At 42.7% G+C, this 15,403-nt stretch overlaps 1 protein-coding gene across 3 annotated transcripts in view; it reads right to left on the reverse strand.

Moving 5' to 3' along the window:
* Positions 1-11,015, reverse strand: part of LOC144692349 (AP-1 complex subunit mu-1-like) — a 58,939-nt gene extending 47,924 nt beyond the window's left edge. Inside the window, exons 1-3 of one of the 3 annotated variants that reach the window (XM_078561088.1) lie at positions 10,869-11,015; positions 9,746-9,902; positions 9,575-9,642 (exon numbers count right to left, since the gene is read on the reverse strand). In XM_078561088.1, coding sequence (XP_078417214.1) covers positions 9,575-9,642; positions 9,746-9,902; positions 10,869-10,910 — 267 coding nt within the window. In that variant the 5' untranslated portion in view covers positions 10,911-11,015. Of the gene's footprint in view, positions 1-9,574; positions 9,643-9,745; positions 9,903-10,442; positions 10,695-10,868 lie in introns of those variants that run through there. The other 2 variants (XM_078561090.1, XM_078561089.1) reach the window with 2 other exon arrangements.
* Positions 11,016-15,403: the final 4,388 nt, after the last annotated feature.

A 15,403-nucleotide genomic window follows, 5' to 3' on the forward strand; every position in this document is an offset into this window, starting at 1 on the left:
GCACATGTCCCATAAACAACAGTCAACTGCATGTCACTGAATTGTAAAAACGTTTGCAATACAATCACCAGTGAAATGTTGAGTGTTGTATAAAACTTACATGTTCCAGTCAGCAGAGTATTTGGGATAACATAAATTACTCAGTGGCTTATTCATGGAAAACCACACTTTGCATTAAACATTCTATAATATTAGCTCAATTTCAAAATGTTATACTTGAAAAAAATTAAGAAATAGGGGATATGGGTGACTTGGTCAAGACTTGGACCAGAAAAGTAGAGCAAAATGAAAAATTCATACAGTATGTTAATCACGGAAAAGGTACAGGCACACTATAAATAAGATTGTGAAATCAATGCCTGGTGCAGCAGAAAAATAAAAAGATCAATAAGGAACTGGGTTACATTAATAGAGTACACAAGGAAATTATTCCACATTTCAGAAATTGAAGTTATAAGGTAAAGTTAAAGAAATTGAGAGTCGTTTTCTTTAAGAAAAGGAAGTTGTGACCTAACTCAAGTAGTCCAACTGTTGAAGCAAAAATTGTTCTCATTATATAGCATAAGATTTTTTTTAAATTTAAAAGCCACTGTCCTGGATCTTACAGTCAGCAGCGAAGCAACAGTACTTATTGCTGAACTCAAAGGAAGCTGCCCACAAAGATCTAGTGATCTATGGTGTGAGCTTCATCTTTCCCAATTTTAATTTGGGACTGGTGCCAAGACAAGAGGATCTCCCAGCTACAGTGATGTTATCAAGATATTAAGAAGCCAATCACATTGAAGAGTTCTCACAGGCAGCAAACCAGGTAGTAAAATGTGCTGATTATCCTTCACTTTTTATGAATTTTATAGAAAGCAATTTAAAAATTGGGACATAGATATTAGAAACTGAAGTATCATAAACAAACTTTTAAAATAATTATATTTTTTAAAAATGACGGAATTGGGAAAAAAATTACTATCACAAGTATAAAATTAGTTTTTCAGGACCAGAGAGTTCTTCAAGAGTAGTTATGACTACACTATTAAAAATACAGTTACATCTCATTAACAAGGTGTAGCTTTTTGGTGGTTTTAGAAGTGACATTACAGAATGAAAGGAAAAATTCTTGTTCAGTGATTTCTAGAAGGTTTCCATCTGCAAGGAATTCAATAGCATAACCTATGGAGGAGCAGGGATTCACTGACAGCAACTTCTGGAATTTATGGTCATCACATTCCATTTAAAACAGAAGTAAACATTAAATTAAATAGCAATTTAAAAGATGAAGTTTGTTGGTTTGGTATATTAGACACAGGTCCATCAAATTGCCTCGTGATGTCATAATGAGGTTACTGTGACATCATAAACAGTGAGTAGTCAATAAATACAGTTTACATTTCATTGAAAATCACCATCTGCAGTAAAAGCACTTACTCTTATGTTCTTTTCCTGAATTATGCATGGTTTTGCTTTAAAATGGATATTATCTTGAAATTGTATTAAGTAATTACACTGATCTAAGCAAAACAGATGAACTGATAGCGCAAATAGAAATAAAGATGTATGATCTGATAGCCATTACAGAGACATGGCTGCAGGATGACATAGATTGGGACCTGAATATGGAAGAGTATATGACATTTAGGAAGGACAAGAAGCTAGGAGAAGGTGGAGGGGTGGTTCTGTTAATTAATGATGGTATTATCACAATAGAGAGAGTGATAACCCAAATTCAGGATGTAGAAGTGGTTTGGGTAGAGATGAGAAATTATAAAGCAAAAACTCACTTGCAGGAGTGGTGTACAGGCTTCCCTAACAGTACCTACATGGTAGGACAGAATATGAAGGAAGCAGTAATGGGAGCTTGTCAGGGAGGCATAGCGATAATCGTGGGGAATTTTTATCTATCTGATTTTTCCAATCTATATGTAGATTAAAAGGTAGCCTAGATCAGGAATTTATAAAATGTTTTTGGGATAGTTTCTTAGAACTGCACATTCTGGAGCCAAAGACACCACAGACTATACTAGACCTGGTATTGTGCAACAAGATATGCTTAATTTATGACCTCATAGTGAAGGCGCTTCTCAGTAGCAGTGATCATAATATGATTGAATTTTACATTCAGTTTGAGGGAGAGAAGAGAGGGTCCAAGGCTAGTATTTTAAACTTAAGTAAGAGCAATTATGAGAGCCTGAAAGCAGAGCTAGCTAAAGTGAACTGGCAAATTAGGTTAAGAGATAAGTCAATAGAGATGCCATGGCAGACATTTAAGGGGATATTTCAGAATGCACAAAATAGATACATTCCAACGAGAAAGAAAAATTCCAAGGGGAGCACCCAACATCTGTGGTTAACGAAAAAAGTTAAGAATAGTACAAACTTAAAGAAAAAACATATAGGGCAGAATTTTCCTGTTGGCGTGCGGGGGTGGGCCCCGTACGTCCACATGTAAAATGACGCGTGGTGATGTCGGGCAAGCGTCCCGATGTCACTGCGCACCAATGCGATATTTTGCTGGGCAGGCGCACAATGATGTCCGATGCACACCCGCCATTAATTAACGGGCCACTTAAGGCCCTTGACTCACCAATCAACACAGATTTTTCAGCGCCCGTGCAATCTTCGGGTCAGTGTATAGGCACAATAGGCAGGTGGGTAGAACACATTTGTATATACTTCAGTCACGGGTGGTACAAGAGGGCTCACTGGGGCCATGTGTGTGCACAGTCAAGTATTTATTTTTCAAAGTTATTGAAACTTGCCTGTGTGATCTGCAGTACTTCAAAATGCATACCAGCTGTTTTGTCTGGACTCTCAACCTTCAGGTCAGCACTCTGCAGTGAGTAATCTTTTCTGGGTCTGCAGGTTTCTGGAAACCTCCCTTAGCCTGGGAATGGGTGCTGAACTGTCCACTGGAGGCAGCTCTGCTGAGGAGGAAGGGAGGGCTAGAAGGGGGAGGAAGCCAGGAGTGCACATTCAGCCTCTAGGGGAGCCACATTTGGGAGGACAGGCACAGGCATAGGCACAAGGGGCGCAGGGCCAAGAGGTGGACCAAGTCGGAAGGGGCCGCAGAAGATGCCACTATCCTGCTGCTAGGTTATACAGGCAGCGAAGCAGCTACCTCAATATGTCTGAGGTGCAGTGCCGAAGGAGGCTCCATCTCTGCTAACTGTGTGGGTAGACACCCCCATGTCAGTGGCTCTGAAGGTCACAGCTGCCCTTAACTTCTATGCCTCTGGCTACTTCCAGGAGTCGGTGGGTGCGCTTTGTTGTGTCTCCCTATCAGCCGTCCACACTTGTGTCAAGAAGGTTACAGACACTCTGCCGTTCAGACGTGCATTGACCTTCATCTGTTGGGACCAGGCAAGCCAGACATAGCGAGCCAGAGGCTTCGCAGCCATTGCTGGCTTCCCCTGCGTCCAGGGTGCAATAGACTGTACACATGTGGCCATCAAGGCACCGGCAGGTGAGCCCGGTGCCTTCGTCAACAGGAAGGGCTTCCACTCCATGAACGTGCAGATAGTGTGTGATCACAGGATGCTGATTCTACAAGTCTGTGCAAGTTACCCAGGTAGCTCCCACGACACCTACATCCTCAGATGCTCCCAGGTGCCGGGGCTCTTCAGTGCTCCAGCCCGGCTGGATGGATGGCTGCTGGGAGACAAGGGCTAACTCCTCAGAAGGTGGCTCATGACGCCTCTCCACCATCCAAGAACAGAAGCCGAGCAGCGGTACAATAGGAGCCACGCCTCCACAAGGGCTGTGGTGGAGAGAGCCGTCGGTCTTCTCAAGATGTGCTTCCGATGCCTGGACCGCTCAGGAGCACTCCAATGCCCCCCAGATCGTGTGTCGGTGATAGTGGTTGCATGCTGCGCTCTCCACAATCTTGCACTGGAAAGGGGGGACGCTGTGGACGATGAAGATGTAGACGCAGTGGCTGTGGCTGCACACGATGAGTCCAGCAGTGAGTCCGAGGATGAGCATGCAGAGAAAGATGCTGAGGGGGTAGGCGCTGACCCGGGCATACTACAGGGAGGCAGGGACACCTGGGAGGCTTTAATCCAATGAACCTTCAGCTAGCACCCCACAGATGGACCTCCAGGACAAGCCTGGGCTGTAGGCTCCATACTCAACACCTAAGTGCAAATTCTGCCAGGTTAGGAACAGTAAGGGCCTTGTTAATAAAGCTGAATATCCAACAAAGCACTCATTACAGTTTTGGAAACCATATACATGCAGAAGAAAAGAGGCACCCTCAGCCATGGTGACATATCTTAATTTAATATGTCAAGCAAACAAACTTATGCAAAAAAAGACAATAGTGTTACAAATCAGAGCAAATCATAAGGACCTCATCTCGGGCCAACACAAAAACACCAGTGATAAACCCGTGGTGTGCCTAAGATGCCTTATGTTTTCATTTCCGGGTGCTGCTTCTTGGTGCTGCCCCATCGCTCAGAGTGCCATCTGAGACAGCCTGCTGACTCTACTGTCCTGTTGGCCTTGAAGACCTTGGCGGTCGTCCTCTGGCCCATGGAGCCTGTGCTGGACCCGCCTGGGAGGGAGATGCCAGTTCCACAGCTAGCATCTCCCCAGTCGTCGCAGCCTCACCAGATGCTACAGTCACTGAGAGGGGCAGAGGAGCTGCCGCCCTCTTCCGGAGCGCCCTGAGAGGTGCCCGCAGAGATGAGAGGCAGCAGCTGCGCTGACATGAGGTCGCTTCGGAACTCTCTGCTCACCATGGATGGATGGGCACAGAGCTGGGAAACTTGATGCCCAGGCCATTTCCCACAGTGACAATGATTCAATGCCAATGTAAGGGCTTGCTGGTCAGAGCACATCCCCAGGAAGCCCTGATTGGTCTCCTGGAGGAGCCTCTCCATGAGAGTCGCCGCTCTCTCCATGGAGGACGCATGGCACTTGGACATGTAGCTCATTGCTTCAGTGATCGTCCGCGTAGACTCCTCCACCACGGAGACCAAGCCAAGCATAGCCTCATGTGTCTCCCCCAGATGCTCCCACGCACCCGACTGCATTTCCTGCCCCTGCTGCGTCGCAGACAACTCCAGAGGCACATCATCTGGCACCGACTGAGCATGTGCCTGGTCCCCTGGGCACTCTGTCTCTGCCAGCTCCTCAAGTGAAGTGCCCTCACCACTGTGCCCCGGGACACTAGCCGATGTTCAAATTCCCACCGAGGTGCTAGTATCTGCGCTGGTGCCTGCCTGGCAGAGATGGTGCAACACTGGTGAGACTTCAGGCCCCTCAGGTGTGAGAGGGGGCCTCTACTGCTCCTCCTCCTGGCCCTGCTCCGATGATGCTGAAAGGAAGAACAAGGACAGTAGATCAGCTAACGTGGAGACAATGTCAATGTGTATCCCTGTCCCCCGGATCATTATGCTCTCAGCCTTCCATAAGCAATGGTCAAGCCATGTTGCAAAATTAAATCCGTTAACATCCAGCACTGCTATGACTGTTGGGAGAACAATGCTGACCTCACTGTTGGGCATAAATACCTGGTTGTGGCACCCCAGCCTCAACAACACCAATGGACCTGGGCGCATGGTGCCTCTCCAAATCCAGGGCCTCCTGCTCAAACCGGCTAAGAATGGTGATCTGTGTCTGGCCGCCGCCAGTCCTCGCATGCTCTGCCATGTTATGAACATTCTTCTCCTGAAAATGAGAGACGAGCATTGATTAATTCAAATTGCACATGGACTTGCTTCGCGCACGGCCCAACCCAACCAGAGTGGGACATAGCAGTGCTCCAGTGTCTCCTCACCCCGCTGATGCCAAGCACTCACACAAAGATGCTAGGCCTGTTCGCCACCCCTCACTTGGACACATGCTGCCTACATCACATTAGGCACCACAAGGTATATCCTTCCATAGCAAGGAAGCGCAAGCATGTGGAGCGCAGAGGGCAGCAGATGGCTCGTTGCCAGGCCACCTTGAAGTTCCCCTCCCAGCATCTCATCATCCTGACTAGGACATATCCTGGGGTTCTAACACAGCACCTAGGTACAGCTCCTCCAGGTTGCCCCCCAAACCAGTCATGTGGGACTCAGTGTAACACATACTGCGGGGGAAAAACACATCTCTTCACCACCCTCTCAGGCTGAACTCAGCACGGGCAGTATCTGCTGGCCCACCCAGCAAAGGACACATGCCGACAATGATCCAATGCAGTCACGACACTCAGACTTGGGGGGGAGGGGGTGGGGGGCGGCAGCAGGTGGGTTAAGCCAACCTGCTGGGCCAAGTGGCCAACATTGTCCACACCCTGCCAGAGCGCAACAAGTCGTTGAAGCGCTTGCGACGCTGGATCCAGGTGCGCTGCACCACGTCGCGAGAGCCCACCGCCTCCACCACCTCCACCACCTCCTCCCAGGCTAGTTTAGTCACGTGGGGGGGCCTTCTCCTCCCGTCCTGGGGAACCAGCACCTCCCGCCGTGCTGCCACCTCCTCGAGGAGGGCAGCAAGGCAGTCATCTGAAAAACAAGGGGCACACTGACCGCCCACCCGGCCCTATCCTCCGGCCTGGCTTGTCCTGAAGGGCTACCTTCCAGACTTGCATGAACTTCATTGCCCCTCTGCACAGCCCTGGTGAGTAGCCTTTCCAAGGCTGCCAGGCCTTCCTTTATGCAGACCGCCAGATCGCCATTGGACCCGGCGGCCTGAGCACGCCCGCCGCCACCCGCCCATTCCCGTTATGCATGGCAGTCGTGAAGCACACTGGGCGGGCCTTAATTGGCCCACCCGCATAAAATGACAGCAAGAACCCGATCGTGAGCGGGTCCGTGCCTGCTCCCACTCCGCCCCCCCCCCCCCCCCCCCCACACCCCCACCACCGCCAACCAGAAAATTCAACCCATAATTGTGCAAGATTGAGTGGCAAGTCAGGAGATTGGACAGAATATAAAAAAACAGCAAAAAATGACTAAAATATTAATAAGGAGGGAAAAATTAGAGTATGAAAGAAAGCTAGCTAGAAAATTAAAGGCTAATAATAGGAGTTTCTTTAGATATTTAAAAAAGAGTTAACAAGGTGAGCACTGGTCCTTTAGAAAATGAGTTTGGGGAACTAATACTGGAAACTAAGGAGGTAGTAGATGAATTGAACAGTAATTTGCATTGGTCTTCATTATAGAGGATACAAATAACATCCCAGAAATAGCTATAAATCTGGAAATGGAAGGGAGGTAGGAACTTGGTGAAATTACAATTGCCAAGGAAACGGTAATGAGCAAATTGTTGGAACTGTGGACTGACAAGGCCCCAGGTCCTGGTGGACTTCATGCTAGGGTCTTAAAAGATTGGCTGGTGAGATGGTTGACATGTTGGTTTTAGTTTTCCAAAATTCCCTAGATTCAGGGAAGGTTCCATTAGATTGCAAAATAGTGAATGTAATTTTTTTATTCGAAAAGGGAGGGAGACAGAAAGCAGGAAACTACAGGCCAGTTAGCTTAACATCTGTCACAGGGAAAATGTTAGAAGCTATTATTAAAAACGTTATAGCCGGGCACTTAGATAAATTCAAGGCAATCAGGCAGAGTCAATATGGTTGTGTGAGAGGGAAATCATGTTTAACCAATTTATTGGAGTTCTTTAAAGAAGTAATGTGTGCTGTGGATAAAGGGGAACCAGTGGATGTACTGTACTAAGACTTCCAGAAGGCATTTGATAAGGTGCTACATCAAAGGTTATTGCAGAAAATGAAAGCTCACAGTGTAAGGGTAACATATTGGCAAGGATAACTAACAGGAAACAGAGAGTAGGCAAAAATGGATCATTTTCTGGTAGGCAAGATGGTGTGCCATAATGATCTGTGCTGGAGCCTCAATATTTTACAATTTATATAAATGACTTGGATGAAGGGGACAAAGCTATCATTGCTAAATTTGCTGATGACACAAAGATAGGTAGGAAAATAAGTTGTAAAGAGGACATAAGGAGGCTACAAATGGATATTAGTAGGTTTCAGTGAGTGGGCAAAGATCTGCTAAATGGAGTATAATGTGGTAAAATGTGAATTTGTCCATTTTGGCAGGAAGAATCAAAAAGAAGCACGTTATCTAAATGGTGAGAGATTGCAGAGCTCATGGGATTCAGAGGGATCTGCGTGTCCTAGTATATGAATTGCAAAAAGTTAGTACGCAGGTAAGAAAGTAATTAGGAAAGCTAATAGAATGTTATCATTTATTGCAAAGCCAATTGAATATAAAAGTAGAGAGCTTATGCTTCAGTTATAAAGGTCATTGGTGAGACCACATCTGGAGTAATGTATAGTACCGGCCTCCTTATTTAAGGAAGGATGCAAATGCACTGGAAGCAGTTCAGAGAAGGTTTACTAGAGTAATACCTGGAATGGGAGGGTTTTCTTATGAGGAAAAATTGGACAGGCTCGGCTTGTATCTGCTGGAGTTTAAGAGTAGAGTAAGAGGCGATTTGATTGAAACATAAGATCCTGAGGGGTCTTGACAAGATGGATGTGGAAAGGATGATTTTTAAAAATCATTTATAGGGTGTGGACATCACTGGCTAGGCCAGCATTTATTGGCCATCCCTAACTGCCCTTGAGAAGATGGTGTGAACTGCTTTCTTGAACCGTTGCAGTCCATGTGGCTTAGGTACACCCACAGTGCTGTTAGGGAGGGGTTCCAGTATTTTGAACCAGCAACAGTGAAGGAACGGTAGTATATTTCCAAGTCAGGAGGGTGGGTGGCTTGGAAGGAACTTGCAAGTGGTGGTGTTCTCATGTGCCTGTTGCCCTTGTCCTTCTAGATAGCGGTCATCCATTTAAGGCAGAGAGGTTTTAATGTTTTCTCTTGTGAGAGAGTCTAGAACTAGGGGGTCACTGTTTTAAAAAAAGGGTTGCCCATTTAGGGCAGAGATGAGGGGATTTTTTTCTCTGAGGGTCATGAGTCTTTGGAACTCTCTTCCTCAAAAGGTGGTGGAAACAGAGTCTTTGAATATTTTTAAAGCAGAGCTAGATAGATTCTTGATAAGCAAGTGGGTGAAAGGTTATCAGGGGTAGATGGGAATGTGGAGTTGAGGTTACATTCAGATCAGCCATGATCTTATTGAATGGCGGAGCAGGCTTGAGGTGCCGAGTGGCCTACTCCTGCTCCTAATTCGTATGTTTGTATGATGCAAAATTGACAATTATATTTTCAGGATAATTCATTTAAACTATTGTTGTTAAATTATGATAGAAATATCTTGTCACTAGAAGTTGAAGTTGGTCGCTATTTAAGAATAACATTTTTAATATTTATTCCAGTTTAGCTACAAGAAATGTGTCAAGCTTCTGATGTGATACTGGTTAATGCTTCAACAAAATACTGAGATCTCAAATGCCTCATTTAATGTAACTGATGCTGAACTTTCCTCCTTTCCATTTTTATCAAACTGACAGTATTGCTAAATCAGGTAGCTTACAGAAAACGATTAAACTCGTGACATATTCACATTAAATGTAATGTGCTTTATAATTAAAGGTTACCATCACAGGACTATATTTTTGTTGCAAAGCTTGAAATTTACATCTAAAGTTCTTAAAACAGTTTATGGTATTTTTGCCTACCTGTTTTACTTTGAAAAGGAATGAGAAGGATAATGAAATGTTGATGTTTCTCTTTGTTGTACATACCACTGGATTTCTTGTTAAGGTTTTATGACTTCCATATATATGTCATAAAGTACAATATTATGGAAACAGGTGATACAGCTTAAAAATATATATATTCAAGGATACTGTAGACATTTTTGTATTTAATCCACAAAAAGTAGACTTTGTCTTTCTCTAAAACTGGGTTTAAGGATCCATCCTCTTCCTTGCTTCGAAGTAAAGGCATAAAATTCTCAATCATCGACATTTCAACATTCCCTCGGTAATTGCGCGAAATGAGAACCTGTATAGCATTATTACAAAATTTACAATTGACAAAAATATTATGTCACTTCAAAAATATGCAGAATACTGTTAAATATATTGTACTGATAGTCGCATAATTCTAAACCTGATGAAAGGACGTCCTCTGCACATGTATTTAGAAATTAGCATAATGTAAAAGGTGCAAAGATAGATATTTTGCTCCAAATTTTGTTATTCCAGTTGATGATTTAACAAGTCAAATTAAAAGTTAATTGAATTACATAATAAGGTTGCTTGTATTTATATGGCACCTTACATTTAAGCATTTTCACAATAATTAAAGCACCATGACCTTCTGTAGGTGAACAACATATTGTAAGCATGTAGTTCAAGTCTGGCCCTAATGGTGTAGCACTCATGTGCTGCATATTAGGATCAGGTTTGTAGCTGCAATTCTGCACCCATCAAATTTCAGATCTTAGCTGTGTTTTAATGAGAAAGTAGCAAGGAAAGGTCAGGCATTTCCATACAGGGAAGAAGGAAAGACAGAACCAATTACTTCAGGCGACTTGCTCACCTCCAGGTTAAAACTGGTGGCAAGTTGCTTGTCTGGTCTCTTTTATACAGCAAATAGCTGCTATTAGATGACATTAAACATTCCACAGAGAAATAAAGCCACAATGGTTTTGTCAACACACTTCAGAGATTTCAGCATTTCATATTCCATTAGTTGTGCAACCAGGAGTTGCACAACATTAGTATTCACAATACCTGCTTTACACAAGCCAAATCTTCAAAACAGCTAAAACAAATCCATCACGGCATAAACAAATTGCTTTTTTGGGGCATTGTTAATAATACTTCATAAATGTCTACTTTATTGCATCACTATAATGATACAGACTGAGATAACTCATCCATTATTAGGAGAAAATAATAAAATATACTCAAAGTTAAAAGTACTTTTCAACTATTTAGCAATATAAGCATGGCACAAACCTACCTGTCCTTTGTTATCCAGAAAGTAAATGGCAGAAAATGCCATGTCTGCAGAGATAAAATTATATTTAAGGAGGTTTACGGGCTTTTCGTCGCTTAGTACAAATATATGCTCTGAAAGGAAACACCAAGTATGAAGTTTCAAAATCAATAGGCCACTGACTGGAGCGGGATAGGGCAAAAATAAAAGCAAACACAGATAGAACAGATAGAAACAAGCAGGTTGTTACTTTGGCCTATTGATCAACCAGAAGGCGCAAGGCTTGAAAAACTTTAGTGATGTTTGATACAATAACATATCAATTTAATAGCTGACATTCTTAATTGCTTGATAACTAAGGCATCATCACTAATTTTGTGGTTTGATTCAACTGGCAAATCAGTTTAAAATGAACAGCGTTCAATTTGATTTCAAGCAGGAAGTTCATTGCCCTACATTTATGTATAAGGCTGTGGACATAAAAACTGAGAACTCAGTCCAAGCAACGCCATCGTTCATGAATTTAAAGAGAGACCCGCATAATTGGGAACAGAAACCATTAGGAGTCAACCACCATTTCCATTACAATTACATTGTGTTTTCCATGTGTTTCTTTAATCTTTTAATGAAAGGGAAAATGTTTGATAACCATTTTATTGCAGCTAAAGTCCTTTAGCTACTCACAAAAATCTCAGATTTTTTTAGTTCAAATCCCTCCTCCTAGAAATGGAAATGGGGTGTATTTAGGCATAGTTTAAATCTGATTTGTACCCTATACATAGGTGACATCCCTCTTGCTAATTTTAGCAAAAGCATGTGAATACAAAGAAAAGTCTTCTATGCATCTCATTTTGTATGACTTTTCATTAAAACTGATTTTCACCCTGTGTTTAATATAGGCTTTAACTACACTGCTAGGAACTAGAGGTAGTTTTAAGTAAGTTATTATGTGTATGTGGGTGTATTAGGAATAAGCAATAGCTTTAGCTTTACGTTTTAGCTTTAAGTTTAATTTATATTTTTTTCATTTGTGTGTAGTAAGGGGAAACCTGGGTTTTCGTTTCACTTTAGAATGTTGCCTGCAAATCTGTGGATTTGTTTGTATGCCTGCATTTTAATGAGGTCTTACAACCCATGAAGTGGTTTGGGGAAGTTAAAACAAAATAGGAATATCTGTGCTGTTGGCCTAGCATCAAGGGGGCCCACAACAGAAAAACAGAAAGCAGTTTGAGTTCAGTTTGTGATTATGCTCTAAGGTGAAGGGAACAGGTTAAGTCTCCCTTTGGCTGGATATGCTAACAGATTGCTGAGGAAAATAAGTATTAGAATCTTAGATGAGTTGCTCTATAGTTAAAGTAACAGTGAATATTGAGTAAGCTCTAGATCTCAAGGGAGATACCCAACTGTCAACAGTCTACTGGGAGAGGGACTGCAGGGAGCTGGTCTGAAAGAAAAAGGAGAAAGGTCCTAAAAAGATCTTTAAGTCAAAGGACAAGGACAGGAATCCAGAGCAAGACACTGTTCAGTGAAGTTAAAGTAAGGAGCAGAAGAAAAGGCTCCGTATTAAAGAGAGAAAGCTATAGGGAGCAGAATCAAGGTAAAGTGGTTTTGCGAAAAGCCAGAAGCTCAGAGGAGAATGCCAAAGGTTAGTGACTCCTTACTACCGGCGTCTGAAGCAGTGGTGTTCTGTTGGCATGGCTGAGTATCTGAGAGAGTGCGTAGAAGACGAAGCTTGAACGCATGTGGCAATCCAGTGGAGAGGAACATCGAAGGGAGAGATTAAAACCCTGAAGGTGGATCCTTGTTGAAGACGTCCAAGAGGAAGCATTGTTTGGGGAAGATTCTAAGGCGAGTTCTTTGAGAGTGAAGATTGGAAACCCTTGTGTGAAAGACAATTTCCATGAGACCACTTGGTTCAGTGTGATGAGCATCTGGGGGAGTTGATGAGAGGGCCATAGCATCTGCTTTGGGCGGAGGGTCGGCGGGGTGGCATCTGTCTCTTGGTTTCAGAGTGTGGTGTGTCTAATTACACGTCGCCTATTGATTTACATGGACTGTATACTTACTGTGAACATTAGAGTATAAGATAGATTTTGTAACTTGTGTTATCCTTACGAATCTATATATATCTGCAAAGATATGGTTGTGGGTGAAGGAGTAGCGTAATATAGATTTTCTTATTTAAGCTAGTTTCTCCACATTTCTAAACAAAACTAAAAGTTAGGATTTATCAAGCCAGGTTCCACCCTGGGATCTGTCTTGTCCAGTAGTAACATCAGCTGGGATCATAACACACCCTCTTGCCCAAATTAAATGCAGTCTGTAACTACATGGAAAGAAAGTTAGTGTTATGAATCTATACACTGCTGAGCAATCTTTTATATTGCCTGTTATTTATATTTTATTTCAATTTTTATGACTATTATTTTCTCTGCAATTTTAGCAAGAGCCTGGGAAATTTGCAAATTAGAAAAAGACCTTGGTGTAGAAATTTGCTTGGACAGTAGCACAAAACATGTGACAAGAAACTGACAGCACACGTTACACTCTGCTCGATTTTCATCCTAGAAAATTAGGTAAAAGTGTAAACCAGGTTGTCAATTCACAACTATCAATTGTCCAAAACTAATTTCTACCCCACCATCTATTTTCACATATACAACAAATGGAGGGACACAAAAGGAGCGCTTAATCTGTTGAGATAGCAATAAGACAGAAAAAGCTAGTGAAAAATTGTTTTTCAGTGTTGAAAGGAGGTGACACCACAACAATTAGTAGGCAAATTAGTTAGTAAATAGTACAGAAAAAGGGAAATCTGCATGAAACTCATGTGGAACCATTGGTGGAACAAAAATTATAGGTTCCAAACAGTGAAAAACAAATTTAGTACAAATTTAGTACTAGTAGAACAAAGAGCAGTCAGAATGTGGAATGGACTTTTTCTTAATTATATAAATTATTTCATGGGATGTGGGCATCACTGGCAAGGCCAGCATTTATTGCCATCCCCGAGTTGCCACATCTGAATAGCTTGCTCGGCCATTTCAGAAGGCAGTTAAGAGTCAACCACGTTGATGTGGGTCTGGATTCACATATAGGTCAGACTGGGTAAAGGTGACAGATTTCCTTCCCTAAAGGGATTAGTGAACCAGATGGGTTTTTACAACAATTGACGATGGTTTAATGGTCACTATTACTAAGGCTAGCTTTCAATTCCAGATTTATTAATTAATTGCATCCCAATTCCACCAGTGGGATTTGAATCCATGTCCCCAGAACATTAGCCTGGGCATCTGGAATACTAGTCTAGTGACATTACCACCACATCACCATCTCCCCATCTTTTAGGTAATGTGGTAGAGGCAAAAGCTCTAGAATTAATAGCTAGATGCTGTGACTTGGGTGGGGGTGGGGGGCGGAATATAGCTAATTTCTGGATGGGTAGAGGCATGCCAGCTCTTGCAAATCCATTGCAAGAGACACAATTTTTGAGCCTAGCCTGCAATCTCATTCTGGGACTTTTAAATCTGGTGATATTTTCAAAGTAGAGCCAAAATAAATGATTGGCAACTTGACCCTGGAGCTGGAAGCCCTTGGTGGTCTTGGATGAAGTTTTGAACTGTGAGGAGGAGGAGCTAGTGACCGTGATTGGCAGTTGCTGTGAACACCAGTTACATTATCCAGATGGAATGTTCTGGCGCTACCTTTTCCAGTTACAATTTGCAGCAAAATTACAACAGCCCAATCCACCTTCCTTGTAGCCACCACATGTTCCTGGGCATGCAAAGGAAAATGCTGCTTCACACATCAGCCTCCACTATCGCTGCCACTTCTTTCTATAGACCCACGGAAGGAGTCCCAGGACTATATCCAAACATTGTACACAGAGGTTTATATGCCCATCCCCAGAGACTCTAATTTCACACCCGCATTGCTGGTGAGTGGATTTATGTATCTTAGTAAATCTCAGCCATTACTTTAATATTTGTGATCATAGTTGGTCTAATTGGTGCATCACTGACACTTCTGCTGAAAGTGGTAATTAAAGATTTTAAATATTTTTCCACTGAAATCAGAAATCCTATTCCAGTAGATTTAAATAAATAATTAATATTATAATTTAGATGAGGGGGCCAGTGATTACCAATTCATTTGAAAAGGAGTTCATCAACCAAAAACATTTGAGAACCACTGTATTGGAAAGTGCTGGAAAAACTCAGCAGGTCTGGCAGCATCTATACAGAGAGAAACAGTGTTAACATTTGGAATCCAACATGACTCTTCTTCAGAACTTCAGTCCTCAGTCCTCAATCTGGTGTCCGTAGAGACTTTCCAGGGAATCCATGAAATAATCTCTTTTAACAGGCAAGAGAAAAACACAAGGTGGAGAAAAGGGAAACAAAAGACAAGCCAGCTGCCTTGTATAAATTAACAAGCTAATCATACCAATTTTAGAACGTTTTTTGTTAGATCAATCAAAATAGAATGTCTCCCAGAAACTTACCTTATTTACCAACTCCAAAATCTAGATAATAGGCTGGTAGCATGACCCTCTTATA

Source organism: Cetorhinus maximus, chromosome 17 (genome assembly GCF_964194155.1).
Source record: "Cetorhinus maximus chromosome 17, sCetMax3.hap1.1, whole genome shotgun sequence".
In the NCBI taxonomy this organism is placed as follows: Eukaryota; Metazoa; Chordata; class Chondrichthyes; order Lamniformes; family Cetorhinidae; genus Cetorhinus; species Cetorhinus maximus.